This window comes from Doryrhamphus excisus, linkage group LG7 (assembly GCF_037039965.1).
Source record: "Doryrhamphus excisus strain RoL-2023G ecotype Guam linkage group LG7, RoL_Dexc_Guam_v1.1, whole genome shotgun sequence".
Lineage (NCBI taxonomy): Eukaryota > Metazoa > Chordata > Actinopteri > Syngnathiformes > Syngnathidae > Doryrhamphus > Doryrhamphus excisus.
This window is the reverse complement of record NC_136363.1, coordinates 12,356,054-12,370,893: the sequence shown is the minus strand read 5'-3', so window position 1 is coordinate 12,370,893 and position 14,840 is coordinate 12,356,054. Positions and strand designations below refer to the sequence as shown.

The 14,840-nt window shown below is 44.4% G+C and overlaps 3 protein-coding genes across 3 annotated transcripts; all 3 read left to right on the top strand.

Annotated features, from left to right (window-relative positions):
* Nucleotides 1-199: 199 nt before the first annotated feature.
* On the top strand, nucleotides 200-3,376 carry LOC131101873 (uncharacterized). Its single transcript, XM_058047264.2, has 4 exons — nucleotides 200-272; nucleotides 848-922; nucleotides 1,005-1,183; nucleotides 3,062-3,376. The coding sequence occupies exons 1-4, from the start codon at nucleotides 224-226 to the stop codon at nucleotides 3,110-3,112; spliced, it is 354 nt and encodes a 117-aa protein (XP_057903247.1). The 5' UTR covers nucleotides 200-223; the 3' UTR covers nucleotides 3,113-3,376.
* A 752-nt stretch (nucleotides 3,377-4,128) lies between these two features.
* On the top strand, nucleotides 4,129-6,168 carry cart4 (cocaine- and amphetamine-regulated transcript 4). The gene is made up of 4 exons (XM_058047212.2): nucleotides 4,129-4,198; nucleotides 4,261-4,421; nucleotides 5,699-5,782; nucleotides 5,889-6,168. Exons 2-4 carry the CDS (start codon nucleotides 4,281-4,283, stop codon nucleotides 5,994-5,996), a joined length of 333 nt encoding a protein of 110 aa, XP_057903195.2. The 5' UTR covers nucleotides 4,129-4,198; nucleotides 4,261-4,280; the 3' UTR covers nucleotides 5,997-6,168.
* A 1,107-nt stretch (nucleotides 6,169-7,275) lies between these two features.
* Nucleotides 7,276-14,801, top strand: LOC131101895 (uncharacterized). The gene is made up of 6 exons (XM_078792562.1): nucleotides 7,276-7,410; nucleotides 7,759-8,704; nucleotides 10,069-10,205; nucleotides 10,738-11,632; nucleotides 12,243-12,355; nucleotides 12,690-14,801. The coding sequence occupies exons 1-6, from the start codon at nucleotides 7,371-7,373 to the stop codon at nucleotides 13,643-13,645; spliced, it is 3,087 nt and encodes a 1,028-aa protein (XP_078648688.1). The 5' UTR covers nucleotides 7,276-7,370; the 3' UTR covers nucleotides 13,646-14,801.
* The last annotated feature ends 39 nt before the right edge of the window (nucleotides 14,802-14,840 follow it).

Genomic DNA, 14,840 nt, shown 5'->3' with positions numbered 1-14,840 from the left:
ACTCGTGCACATGAGTGTGTCCTCCTGCTGGTTTTTGTCTCTGTGGACGTCTTCTGGCAAACGGGTAGCAAACTTGGCAGGAAAAGCACAGCAACAGAACCCCCCCCTTCACACACACACACAATGACCCCCCCCCCCCCCCCCCGTGCCACTCCCCTTTTCTCTTCTCTACTTTTCTTCTTTTCGGACGTCTTCAGTGAAGACGCTCACAGGTCTGTGCAACATGTCGGCACTCACGCTCTTCATCATCATCATCATTATCATGGCGGCTGGTGAGTGTGCATGTGTGTGTTGTCAGGGCGAAAGTAACTTAAAGACACACACACTCTCTTGGCGGTGTGTGTGTGTGTGTGCGTGCATCAGCTGTCAATCACGACATCCTTCACATTGGTGTGACATGAAGCTGATTGATTGGCAGCTGATGACCTTCTATAAATAATCAATATTCCTTTGTGTGCGTGTCATCACATTGTCATCTTGAGTGTAACACACGCTGTGTCAGACATGACCAATCAAATGTAGAACACTGTGTTATTATGAACTTTTGGATGCTTCAAAGGCCGTTGGCATGCGTTACTCCAGTGCATCTTGACATTCTGTTGAATTCTCACCTCCCTGCGCTGCCATTGGCTGGCTGACTGTCAACCATGACAGGTGGTGATGTCATCACGTGTTTTGACTTGAATAGAAGCTTCATCAGTTTTATTTAGCTGCTGACTAAGCCTTAATACTTGAGTAATGTGTGTGTGTGTTGATGTTTTAGTAACCTTTTTGATCATCCATCTTATCTGCTGGTCTCCATAGCAACGGTCTGGTGTTTGGTGTATGTGTGTGTGTGTGTGTACAGGCAGTGAGGCCGAGGTGACATCGTTGCCAGACTACGATTACGACTACAACTCTACCTTTGGTTATACCTTCTACAGTCAGTACACACCAACGCACACGTTACGATTTACTGAGTCAGCACTTTGATTATCTGTGTGTGTGTGTGTGTGTGTGTGAAGGTAACACAAGCAGCGAGGACCTGGAGAAGTTCCTGAAGAACACCAGCGACTTCCTAGACTCACAGGAGGACTGGCAAGACCACGAGGAGGAATCAACCGTGACTACAGCAACTGAGCCATACAAGACGCTGGGAGGCGGCGTCATCATCTACAACGCCGCGTCCTTGTGTGTGTGTCTGGTGAGAGCGACCTTTAGATGACCTCTATGTCGTCGCACTAGGTGTTCAGGCTTACATGTTAAATGTGTTATGCTAACATGCCACATATGCTAAAATCTGCTCATGCTAACATACAACATCCCAACATGATAAACATATCCGGATTAGGTAAATAAAATATATTAATTCCAACATGCTATATGTGTTCAGGCTAACATTCCAAATATTTGTATGCTAACAGGCTATAAATGTGTTCATGTGAACATGCTAAAGTCTGCTCATGCCAGCATACAAAATGCTAAATATGCCCATGCTAATTGGTGAATTCCAACATGCTAAATGTGTTCATGCAAATGTGCTAAGTACTGATATGCTAAAAGTGCTCATGCTAAATCCCAACATGCTAAATTTAGTCATGCTTATTTGCTAAATGTGTTCATACTTACGTACATGCTACCTGTGTTCATGCTAACATGCTTAATATAATCACAGTCACAGGCTAAATGTGTTCTTGCCAACATACTAAATGTATTCATACTAACATGCTAAATGCTGACATTCTCAAAGTGCTCATGCTAAATGCCAGTATGCTAAATGTGTTCATGCTTATATATTCACATTGACAGGCTTATTGTGTTCATGCCAACATGCTAACATGTTAAATTCTCACTTGCTAAATAATGTTCATGCTAATATTCAAAATGTAAAATATGTTCATGCTAATGTGCTAAATGTGTTTGTGCTAGCATGCAATGCTCACATGCTAAATATGCATGCTAACACGCTTAATATATTCACACCAACAGGCTAAATGTGTTCATGCCAACATACTGAATGTATTCATGTTAACATGCTAACATTCTAAAAGTGCTCATGCTAAATGCCAGTATGCTAAATGTGTTCATGCTTATATGGTTAATATAGTCACACTGACAGGCTTAATGTGTTCATGCTAAATGCGTTTACGCTAACATGTTAAATTCTCACTTGCTAAATAATGTTCATGCTAACATTGAAAATGTAAAATATGTTCATGCTAATGTGCTAAATGTGTTCGTGATGTTCATGCTACATGTGACGTGCGAAGTAACCAACTGTCCTTAACTTCTTTAACTGTCCTTTAATAACTTTTACACAATCAACACACGTTCTTCTCTCATCACAGCAGGTGGAAGTTTCAATCTGTGGGTGTGGTTCTGCATTTATACAAATGCAAATAAACCGGTGCTTGTATAGCTAGTCGCAATTGACATCAAATATCAAAATGAAAATATCAAAAGCGCAGCATTCGACATATGTTAATTCACAATGACTGTTAGCATGAGAGCTAACAGCTAACAGTCGAGGCAAACATACATTCCAAGCTCAAGGGCGCATTATAAGGCTCATACTGCCATCTAGTGGTAGAAAGGGTAAATAGCGGCACGACTTGAACTCTTCTAATCAAGGGTGCATATTACGGAAGCCCCGCCTTTATTCAAGCAAATTGACGCCAACAATAAAAGGTACTCCCAAATATGACATATACACATGAATACATCCACCACTGAACTGGAAACATGCCTCGTATATAACAAATGACGATGTATGATGCAATCTGTAGCATGACACCAGGTCATATGACTGGGTAGTATGTGTAATTGTACATAACCCCCCCCCCCAAGGTTCTCACGATTTCGATGGAGGCACACCTTAAATCCACCAACTTGAATCAAGGAGGGAGCGTCCACTTCTCTGGATAGCAGCTGTCAACTGCTGATGAGGGGGCGGAGCTTAACTTGATTGCTGGATGAAACTAGTCCATGTGAATTAATTGGAACCGGAAGTGTCCTTATACGGTCTCCAACCAATTTAGTCCTCTTAAAGTGATGGTCTTTTTTAATGACTTCCTGTGTGCAGGACGTGATGCTGATGTTTGCGGTGATCGTGCAGCTGCACCACTCGCTGTGAGACGAGCATCCAGGGGTCAGGGGTCATGAGGTGGAGCTGCAGTGTTTGCGTGTGTCCAGCAGGGGACGCTGTTATGTCCTTGACAAATTAGAGCTGATTTAAGCATGTAAATAAAAGCACACAGGTCATCAAGAGTGAAAGATAGCACATTTGTGTGTTTGTGTTGTCATGGAAACACACACGCGCGCCTGTCATAGTCACATGTTTGAAATTTGAAATGTTTATTTTCTTAAAACGACTAAATGAGACATTAAAGACAATATGGACACTTTGACACACTGTGGTTGTTTTGTACGCACGTCAAGTCTAATGATCTGCAGGGGTCACAGGCCATCCTTTAATTGTCTTGTGTTGACTAACACACACATACACACACACACTCACACACTCTGCCAGTGTTGATGTGTAGCGAGGCACAGAAGGGGGCTGTGTGTGTGTGTGTGTGTGGCCCCAGGCTTGCTGTTTATTTTGGTGCGTTGATGAGAACGTTCTACAAGTGAACACGACGTCCACGTAGACCATCTGGTGGACGTGAGGACGGGGGTGTCGTGGACGAGGCCAGGACAGGAAGTCTTCGGGTGGCCTCAAAGACGACAACTTTTGTTTTAAAAAAAATGTTATTACTGAATATTTTGACCGAGTCTCATTTTTCTTGTGGAGGTCAAACGCCATATCCTCCTTTGAGGTCCCGCATAATTTGCAGCCGTGTGACGTCGTCCTCGACCTCCACAAAGTCTTTCTTCTTTCCGTCTTATGCATGTCCCAGTATTCATGTCCTTTGGTCAAAGCTAACTGTCACTGCTGGAAAGACGAAGACGTTTCAAAAAGTTGAAAAAGAAGTGATTGGCTACTGTGACACACACACACACACACACAGTGTTGGACCTGTGACCCCGTGCAGCATGTAAACACCTGTTGAATATTAATGAAAGACCAGCATCATCATCCATCAAGGGATGCATGTGACGTCTTGAAAACGTGACGAATGACGGCGGCGGGAGGCGAGAGCAGCTCATAAATGCGACGGGGGGGACCCGCGCCAGCAGCACTTGAGAGTAGAAGAAGAAGAAGACGCCAAAAGAGAAGGTGCACCAGAAGATGTCTGATGTGTCTTATACCGCCGATTATTCTTTCTGCTTTTCTTTCAGCACATCTTGACTTTCTGGTGATGGAGAGCGTGCGAGCGGTTTTCTTCCTGTCCGTCTGTCTGTCCACGCTGGCGTCTTTCTGTCAGGGTCAAAGGTCGGTCGACGCTCAGGTTCCGGCCGCGCCCGATGAACCCATCCTGGGACTGGCCAACGTGGACCTGGTGAGTCAACTCTCTGAGTAGAGCTGGGGTGCCCAAAGTGCGGCATTTTAATAACAATAAAAATAAATATTATTATTAATAGGATATTTCTCACCTGTAACACAAAGCTACCACATATTGTCCTACTTTGGATTGCTTTTAGCATCTTTAATATACAAGATGTGGCAGTCATTTTGAATGTGGCGACAATGTTTACGTAAACTCCAAAAAAATGACGTCTCTGTAGGAAACATTTTAGGGTGCTTGTCGTTTGATGTATGATCATGATCTTGTGATAAATTCACCTCTGTACGATGTACTATCAATAATTTCAAAAACCCACCATGGAGAAGAATAGGAGCCATTTAATACATGGCTATCAGGATACACTTGATGTTGTTCATTATCCCACCTGCCTCCAGGTGGGGGTGCTGTTCTGCTGTTCTGTCGCCCCTGCTGTTTTTTCGTGTCAGTCAACCAAGTGTTTTCTGTTTCTTTAAAGGTAAACCTCAATATAAGATAAACTATACACGATAATATACGATCATTTTCGTCAAAATACGTTCCGATAGGATCATCTGACAACACTGCACCCACGTGACCATCCCAGGCTGTGGCTTCCCCAAAATGGCAGCGTGTCCGGTAAACTAGCTAATTTCCGAAAGTTCTTTTTTTCCCCATGAAAGCTAATTTTAAAGCTGTTTAAAACGAGTTACGCTTTGATGGGGTGTAGAATGTTGAAATTGAACTGTTCTTGCTATATTTCTTAAACGAATGTATTTTTTAAAGCTCTCAAATCGCTATGAATTGACGTATTTGTCACAATAGCAATGTAGTCACTCCTGCCACCAGACGGGGGCGCTCTTTTGCCTGTCCAAGTGTCCGCCGACGCGTTTTTAGTTGATTGAATGGTAATACTGCATATAAACTATACAACAGAAATAGTACTTCAGTTCAATTCACAATACATTTGTGGTACTAAAGCACAAAAAAGGAATACTTTTACCATGAACAATGTAGCATATACAATATGTAACCACATCATTTGACTTGAAACACAAGGTGCTTCTTATGGGCTTTCGACGCCTGCAATGTTCCTGAATGACATTAATTATTTAAAGTAATGATTTTAGGTAATTGTTGCGAGAACTGCAGGTTTTAAAACAAATCGATGACAAGTCATGAGGTCAACAAAGTGACGAGGGAAAGATTTTAAACAGCAGCAGCTAATGAAGGCAACAAATAACCGACTGTCACCTTGTCATCGCCTCACAACTTGTGTGTGTGTGTGTGTGCAGGCGGAGGCGCTGCAGGCTTTCATGGACGAGGCTGAAAGTAGAGTTGGCCTCTCGGTGGAAAAGAAGGCCAGCGTCATCCCTCGGGTGAGGATATGACAGCAGTCAATCAAGTGTTGCATTTTCTCAAAACACGATTTTGGATTGATGGTTTTGATCTTTGTGGTAAAAGAAGCACATTTGTGTGTCCCAGTGTGACGTCGGCGAGCGTTGCGCAATGAAACACGGACCCCGAATCGGCCGACTGTGCGACTGTCTGCGAGGGACGGCGTGCAACACCTTCTTCCTGCGTTGCTACTGAATGCCAGCTCTTGTTCTGTCGACACACCGTGAATAAAAACATATTGCTACACTTTGACCTCACATGTTTCACACCCTCGCTGTCTTTTGTCAAATGAACATTTTTCCTGACTTTCACTTTCATTGTAAGCCATCAAGTCGCTCATGCGTTGAATAAAAGCTAAAGTAGTCCAGTATATCTTACTTGTCGTTCATTCGCCAATCGCCTTCAGACAATTCCGTAAGTCGCTAATCTAGCACCGCCCCTTCGGGTGCCCTACCTCACAGCTTGGTCGCCCAATGAGACTGTACCAAAAAAGGTCACAAGTTGCGTCCTGTCGGGCGGCTTAAGGAGTATCTTTGCTAATCGTACGATCGTCCAATGAGAGACGAGCGCGGTGACGTGGGTGTGATGCACGGACGCTTCTTTTCATTTCTCTATTTCTAATGCAGGATGCTTATCAACGGGATGACATTTATTCCTCAGATAAGAGCTTCTAACAACACACATCTATTAGCTGTGTAGCATGAAAGGACATCGTGGCCTTTTCACACCAAGACACCGCTCTCTATGTGTGTGTGTGTGTGTGTGTGCGGCGTAAAGAAAAAAAAGTTATGACAAATAAAGGATGCCCTTTGTGTATCCTTGTATTAAAATACAAGCATGAATGTATTAAATATCAATGTCTCCTGACCAAGACAGACATTACAAATTGCTTATGTAAAACATAAGTGTAGTGGATATTTGTCCTTCAAAAATAAACTTAACTTAAACTATAATCAAAAGGCCACTGATGCACCACGGGTTGTGTTTTACGCAGGCATTGTCCAAACAATCTTGTTCCGTTTCTTTGTATTTCCTTTTATTACCAAGAAAGCAACCAAAAAAGGAACAAAGGCCTTGTCTCCTGTTGCCTCTCTTGCTCTGGTACAAAAACCATAGGCCCACCCCGGTGCATGCTGGTCCTGTGAGCACTGCCTACCTAAATATATTGCAGGTTCCCATGGTGTTATTCAATGAAATAAACCCACAAATTAACTACTAATTAACCCCAACAAAATATGATAGATAAACAAATAAATAACTAACAAAAAATATTATCAAGTAATCCAAACAAAACAACAACAACAAAAAATAAATCAACAGATTTTAGAAACCTAGGAACACACTACTAAATAGCTCCTACAATAAGATTATAACACACTATATTACAACTACTATACTAAATTGTACATGTAAACGCCATTAGGTATATATATCCTTGGATATAACTCTATTACAGCGTCACTGTTGTTTTATTGTGAAACATCACACCGGATGTGAACCGTATTGCTTCCGTAAATAGTCTAGTCGTAATTCGACCGCCATTCGTAGTAACGACGCAATTCTGCGTAAATGATGGACCAGCACACTGACTCGAAAGCAGTGATCGAAGGTTTGTGATATGTGTACTTTATAAATATGTTTTACCAACATAGTTGAGACATTGCTTGGCTAAAGCTAGCTAAACGTTCAGATAGACTGTTAGCCGCGGCTAGCTCCTGCGAGGGTCCAATTGCTGCCCAGCCTTTTTCGTCTTGCGTCTTTTTTTTTAGTTCCCCCTCACTAGGGCTGCCAACTTCCGAAAAAATAAATACGGAACCTGTTCAGACTCGAATGCTATTTGTTTTTACACACAGAGGGCGTCCCCTCCTGGTTGATTATTCCAAATCAAAAACACTTCTTGTTTACTTCCTGTATATTGAAATGACATTTTGCCTGTTTGTTTCGGTGCTCCCGGCAGATGTCCTCAAAGTGGTCGTCGTGAAAGAGGAGGAGCCAGAGCCTGCCTACGTCAAAGAGGAAGAAGAGGAGGCCGGCATCAGCAAGTTCCATGTAAAGAGCGAGGAAGAGGATGACGAGCAAGCCGAGTGGTCATCACAGCTTCATCACAGAGACGAGGAGACCAGTCACCCAGAAGGAGATTACATCTTTGCTCCGCTGTCAGACTGTGAAGACACAACGTCACGTTCCACTGACACGGACGACAGCGACCACGCTGAAAACGCCCTAAAGTCGAATAAACACTCAAAAGGCGTCCGCAACAAACACTTTCCATGTTCTCAATGCGACAAGAGCTTTGTCCATGAGAGGAATCTAAAAACTCACACGAGGATCCACACGGGAGAAAAACCTTTCAGCTGCTCAATATGCGGCAAAACTTTCAGCCAGAGTGCAAATTTAGTTGTTCACTCTCGCATTCACACTGGAGAGAAACCCTTTTCCTGCTCGCTTTGTGGAGGACGCTTCTCCCAAAAGGGACATTTACTAAGACACAAAGCAACACACAGCGGAGACAAGACGTCTTTCTGTTCGCTTTGCAACTCTGCTTTCTATCATCGCTCGGCGTTCATTGAGCACATGAGGACGCATAGCGGCGAAAAAACATTTTCCTGCTCGGTCTGCCCCAAAAGATTCTCCAGAAGGGGCAATTTGATGACACACATGAGAACTCACACCGGCGAGAAACCCTTCTCTTGCCTGCTTTGTGCCAAAAGCTTCTCTCAAAAAGGACATTTGATGACACACACAAGGACACACTCGGGTGGGAAACCTTTTTCCTGCTCGCTTTGTGCGAGAAGGTTCTCCCAGAAAGGACACATGATGTCACACATGAGGACGCACCGCAGAAACAACATGTTGATGCTCCAAGATGCGCAGATGAGACTCATGAGAACACACTCGGATTAAAATTCACTGTGATTAAAGATTTTTAATCATTTGCAAAAGCTGCAAGACACGTCTTTTTTGTGTTGTCATGTTTAATGTGTTTATTGCACGTTCCAATCCAAGACGAGAGCAGAGAAATGTAATGCATGCCTTTAACGTTGATGAATATGTTTATATTTTCTAGTATTCATTCATTCATTTTCTACCGCTTTTCCTCACAAGGGTTGCGGGGGGTGCCGGAGCCTATTCCAGCTGTCTTCCGGGTACACCCTGGACTGGTCGCCAGCCAATCACAGGGCACATATAGACAAACAACCATTCACACTCACATTCATACCTATGGACAATTTGGAGTGGCCAATTAACCTAGCATGTTTTTTGGAATGTGGGAGGAAACCGGAATACCCGGAGAAAACCCACGCATGCAAGAGATGGAATCGAACCCTGGTCTCCTAGCTGTGAGGTCTGCGCGCTAAGCACTCGACCGCCGTGCCGCCCCTAGTATTTTTATTTCAAGGTTTATTAGTGACCAGAGAATAAGCCAATGTAGGACCTAAACGTCACCACTAGAGGGCTGTAATGTAACACTATCGATGGATCAGTCGTAAAAAAAAAAACCCGGAAGTCATCAAAACGTCGCGTTTGAGAAGAGCGCATAAAATGTTACACTGGCACACTGGAGAAAAACCTTTTTGTTACTCGGTCTGCAACACGAGCTTCTATCAGCGCTCACCGCTAGTGGAGCACATGAGAAAAACCTTACTCGTGCTCGGCTTGTGCTGAGAGGATCCCTCAAACGGATCGTTTGATGTCATATTTGAGAACAGAGTCAAGAGAAAAACCTTTACTGTGCTCCCGCGTGAGAACTCCTTTTGTGGAAACAGTCCAAAAAGTTTTGACATGGCGTCACACACGAGGACACACTCGGGAGGAAAACCTTTTCCCTGCTGGTTTTGTGCTAAAACATTCACATTGGTGTTACACTACCCTCGACACGACACACTGGTGGCGAAGTGTGTGTGTTGAATCAGGGCAAACAACATGACAACCTTTGACCTCCATTGTCTTTTGTGCTACCTCATCCTGGTTAATGTGAATCAACCTCCTTCTGTGTGCAATGTCAATTAAAATATCTTAAGATGATTAGGAAACCTTAAATGTATTATTGTTGGGAATGTAAAACTGTCTTCTAACAAACATCCACACAGGAAGACAAGACTAATTAAAACAGAGGAAGCATTTCCCGGCATTTTTTCAAAACAAAACCTTCTTCTTTCACAGTTTGAGAATACTTTGTCAGTTTTATAAATTTATTACAAATATCAAGACATTATTTTCGCAAAAAGACGCCCAGGAGCCGTCTTGAGTTCAACACTCATTTTAGTTTGAAAGGTCGGCCTGGGAACTTTTACTTCCCGTGGAAGTCACGTCACCTCTGCCAAATCGGCAGCACTAGCACAATGGAGACGGAACAACGCCGGCATTTATTTTCTTACTCCGATCACAAGTTGACAACTGAAGGTTTGTTACGTTACGTTTGCACTACCGTCTCGTTGAAGGAACTCGACGCTAAGCTAAAGCTAGCTAAACATTCCGGCTGACTATTAGCGACAGCTAGCTTCCGTCTTGTTATAGCTACAGCTTATAAGCACACATTGGTTTTCATTCATCTTATGTACTTTTTCCTGGGGTGCAATTGACGATAAAGTGTCAAAGTAAGTTTTTGGAAATCTAAAATCTGTCTGATTTGTGGACGAATTGCTAAATGACGCTGTCACCATTCAATAGTTGGATAAATAAAGTGTACTTTTCTTGACATATAACAATCTACGGTGGCCGGTAGGGGCAGACGTGCACTAAAGACCGACACAGCAAACCATCAACACCATTAAGAGAGGACATTCTGCAGGTTCTAAAAGAAATAATAACGCAAAATGCTGCAAATCGATATTAATGCTCTAAAATCAAAATCGATTCTCAAATCAATATATTTTATTTTATATACTTGACTAAGTTGATGTATATAATGAGCATACGCCTGTGTGTGTGTTAGTTTTACCTGCAGATGTGAGGAAGGTGATCGTTGGTGAAGACCAGCAGCAGGAGTGGAGCCCCGGGGTCGAGCATGAGGAGCCCCAGCCCCCCCACATGAACCAGGAAGAGGCTGACGTCAGAGATCTCCGCGTGAAGAGTGAAGAAGATGACGAGGAGCAAGGCGTGTGGTCACAGCTTCATCCCGGTGAAGAGAAAAGCGAGGAGGAGGAGGCGGAGGAGGAGGAGGGGACGCTAAGACGGCGCGGCGGTCGAGCGTTAGCGGATGCTCCTGTGGTAGGAAAACCTTTTTCCTGCTCACTTTGTGGCAAAAGCTTCTCTCGCAAAGGACACCTGATAACTCACACAAGAACGCATTCTGGAGAGAAAACCTTTACCTGCGCCGTCTGCGGCAGAAACTTCTCCGATAAAAGCAACATGATGACGCATACGAGGACGCACTCTGAGGAAAAACCTTTCACTTGCTCCGTTTGCGGCAAAGGATTCTCGGTCAAAAGATATTTGGTGTCCCACATGAGGACGCACACGGGAGAGAAACCTTATTCTTGCTCAGTGTGCAACGCAGATTTTAGCTACCGCATGTCGTTGGTGCTGCACATGAGAACGCACACCGGAGAGAAACCTTTTTCTTGCTCGGTTTGTGCAAAACGTTTCTGCCAGAAGGGACAGCTAAGAGCGCACATGAGGACGCACACGGGAGAGAAACCCTTTTCCTGCTCTCTCTGCGGTGAGCTGTTCTCTCAGAAAGGACACATGATGTCGCACGCCAGGACACACTCGGGAGAAAAACCATTTTCTTGCTCATTTTGTGGGAAGGCTTTCTCTGATAAGAGAAACATGACGATACACATGAGAAGACACGCCGATGAGAAGTGTGTGATGGAGGTTGATAACATTTGACCTTTATTGACAGCAACATGATGCTGACAGCAGAGATCATGTGGAAACAACTTCACCAACGTCAACCACACATCTTCATCTCGCCAGTAGATTTCCCCGGAAGCACTTAATGTCATGCGATCCTTAATAAAGTCCTTAAAATCTGACAAATGAACACATCCACATTTTTTGTATTCTTCTGTTAGCTTATTTATATTTTTATAGTGGAAAATGCTACTAAGTTGTATCCAACTTCACACATTAATCCTAAATCTGCCCCCATTTACAGCAACTGCGATTTATTTCTGTAAAAAGAACACTGCTGGTACGCCGGGCCCCTTTTATTTTGAAAGGTGGGCGGCGTTGCTAGGCTTCATCCCAAAGGATTTGCTTCAGGAGCCAACGTGACGATGTCCTCGTCTTGTTTCAAAATAAACTACACTGCTGTCACTTTTTGATCGCTTTTACCCTTCGATACTTCTACGTTTTACAACAAATATTCATTAAAATAAATATTCTGACTGTATTGGGGTAATTGTATTTATTTCCCTCATATAACTACTGGTTCGCCGCTTGGCTATTATTTTGAAAAGTAGGCGGGCCATGAACATGCACTTCCTCGTGGAGGTCGAGGAGTGACTTCACCGACACCGCGAAAGAATTGGTCCTAATAAACAAAGAAGAAATGGACAGACGAGCGCAATTGCGTTCATCTTTTCAACCTAACTCGAAAGTGGAAGGTTTGTTCCCTCGAGTCGTGTTTTACGCACAAAGTGGAGACTCGTTGCTAAGCTAAAACTAGCTAAATGGCTACTATTAGCTGTAGCTAGCTCATGCTACAGTGTACTGCGACGTAAACGCTTTAAATGTATATAAATATACAAATAGTGGTTTGTAATGTATCCGCAGACTACATTCACAGGTCGTCCGGCTCTCCTTCATACATTATTCATTTTTAGCGTGGAGTAAAACCACACATTAACCAAGTTAACCTACAACATGAAATAGTTACGTTATGGTGGCCATGTTTGTCAGGACGCCAACGTTTGATCCACATGAGCGTGTCCGTTTCAGGTTTACCGTCCGACGTGTTCAAAGTGATCGTTGGCGAAGCCCAGCAGCAGGAGTGGAGCTCCAGGGTGGCGCAGGAGGAGCCACAGCCACCCCGCATTAAAGAGGAAGAGGAGGAGCCTGGCTTCTCCAAGCTCCGTGTGAAGAATGAAGATGATGAGGAGCAAGCTCAGTCGTCTCACCACCACGGGGGAGCGAAACCGGACGTCCACCTGGGCCCACTCTCAGAGTCCGATGATGTTGACACCGACACGGACGACTCCAAAGTGGACAGGAAGCAGTTCCACTGCTCTGAATGCGACAAAACGTTTGACAACAAGTACCAGCTGGTGTACCACACGAGGATCCACACCGGAGAAAAGATCATCTGCTGCGTGTGCGGCAAGGACTTCTCCAGCAAGAGCAATCTGAGGACGCACATGAGGACGCACTCTGAGGAGAAACCTTTCATTTGCTCCGTTTGTGGTAAAGGATTTTCAGTCAAGCGCTATTTAATGTCCCACATGAGGACGCACACGGGAGAGAAACCTTATTCCTGCTCGGTGTGCAGCGCAGATTTCAGCTACCGCATGTCGTTGGTGCTGCACATGAGAACGCACACTGGAGAGAAACCTTTCTCTTGCTCGGTTTGCGGTAAGAGTTTCTGCCAGAAGGGACAGCTGAGGGCGCACATGAGGACGCACACGGGGGAAAAGCCCTTTTCCTGCACGTTCTGCGGGAAGACTTTCTCCGAACGGGGACACATGATCTCGCACATGAGGATGCACACCGGGGAAAAACCCTTTTCCTGCTCACTGTGCGGGAAGATGTTTGCCACAAAGAGGAACATGATGATACACACAAGGACGCACACTGGAGAGACACCTTTCAGCTGCACTGTGTGCCACAAAAGATTCCCTCACAAGTACCAGATCACCAGACACAAGTGCGTGCGTGACGACAGCAGCAGCGGCCATTGAAAGGTTGGCGACCGTCTTTATTACCAGCGAGCGAAGTGATGGTATCAAACACTCGTTTACAGTGTTGGTTATCATTAATAATCCGCCAGAAGCGATCGCACACCGTCATTCTGTGGCTCGACTAAGTGGAATCGTACCGGAACCTAGACAACCTCCCGTTTCAAAACATGCTAAAGGAGGTGAAATCAGCTAAACTTGTCGGACTTACGCAAACTCAAAGTTGTCCTGTCATGTGATGTCAATGTTTGATATTGTATTCACAATCTGACTCAGTAAGTTATATAATAATAAAATCAATCAATAAAATCAATGCCAGCGTCCAGGAGGTGAGTGGGGATGTTGCTCCAAGATGGCTTCTGACCATCTGAAACTGATGTCCGTTGTTGTGAACTTTCATTCATTCATTTTCTACTGCTTATCCTCACGAGGGTTGCGGGGGTGCTGGAGCCTATCCCAGCTGTCTTCGGGCGGGGTACACCCTGGACTGGTGGCCAGCCAATCACAGGGCACATATAGACAAACAACCATTCACACTCACATTCATACCTATGGACAATTTGGAGTGGCCAATTAACCTAGCATGTTTTTGGAATGTGGGAGGAAACCGGAGTACCCGGAGAAAACCCACACATGCATGGGGAGAACATTGGAGCAAACTCCAAGGGTGGCATTGAACTCGGGTCTCCTAGTTGTGAGGTCTGCACACTAACCACTCGACCGCCGTGCAGCTCTGTTGTGAACTTCCATCCCTAAATGTTCTCCATTGGATTTGGGTGAGGGATCATGCAGGATGGTCCAAAAGAGGGAGCTTATTCCTCTCTGTCAATTGCATCCTTGTCCTGTTGAAGACATCACCACACAGACGAGGGCCTTCCGTCATGAGGGATGTTCCCCGCAACATCTCCACATAGCCAGCTGTCGTTTGACACCCCTGCACAACCCGAAGCTTCATTGTTCCGATGAAGGGCCGATGTGACGCAGAGGAAGGCAAATTCCTGCAAAAAAGTGATATTTTATTGTATATTTGCCGTTTGTTGACTACTTTTGGGGCTGCACGGCGATCTAGTGGTTAGCGCACAGACCTCACAGCTAGGAGACCCAGATTCAATTCCACCCTTGGCCATCTCTGTGTGGAGTTTGCATGTTCTGCAGGTATTCCGGTTTCATCCCACATTCCAAAAACATGCTAGGTTAA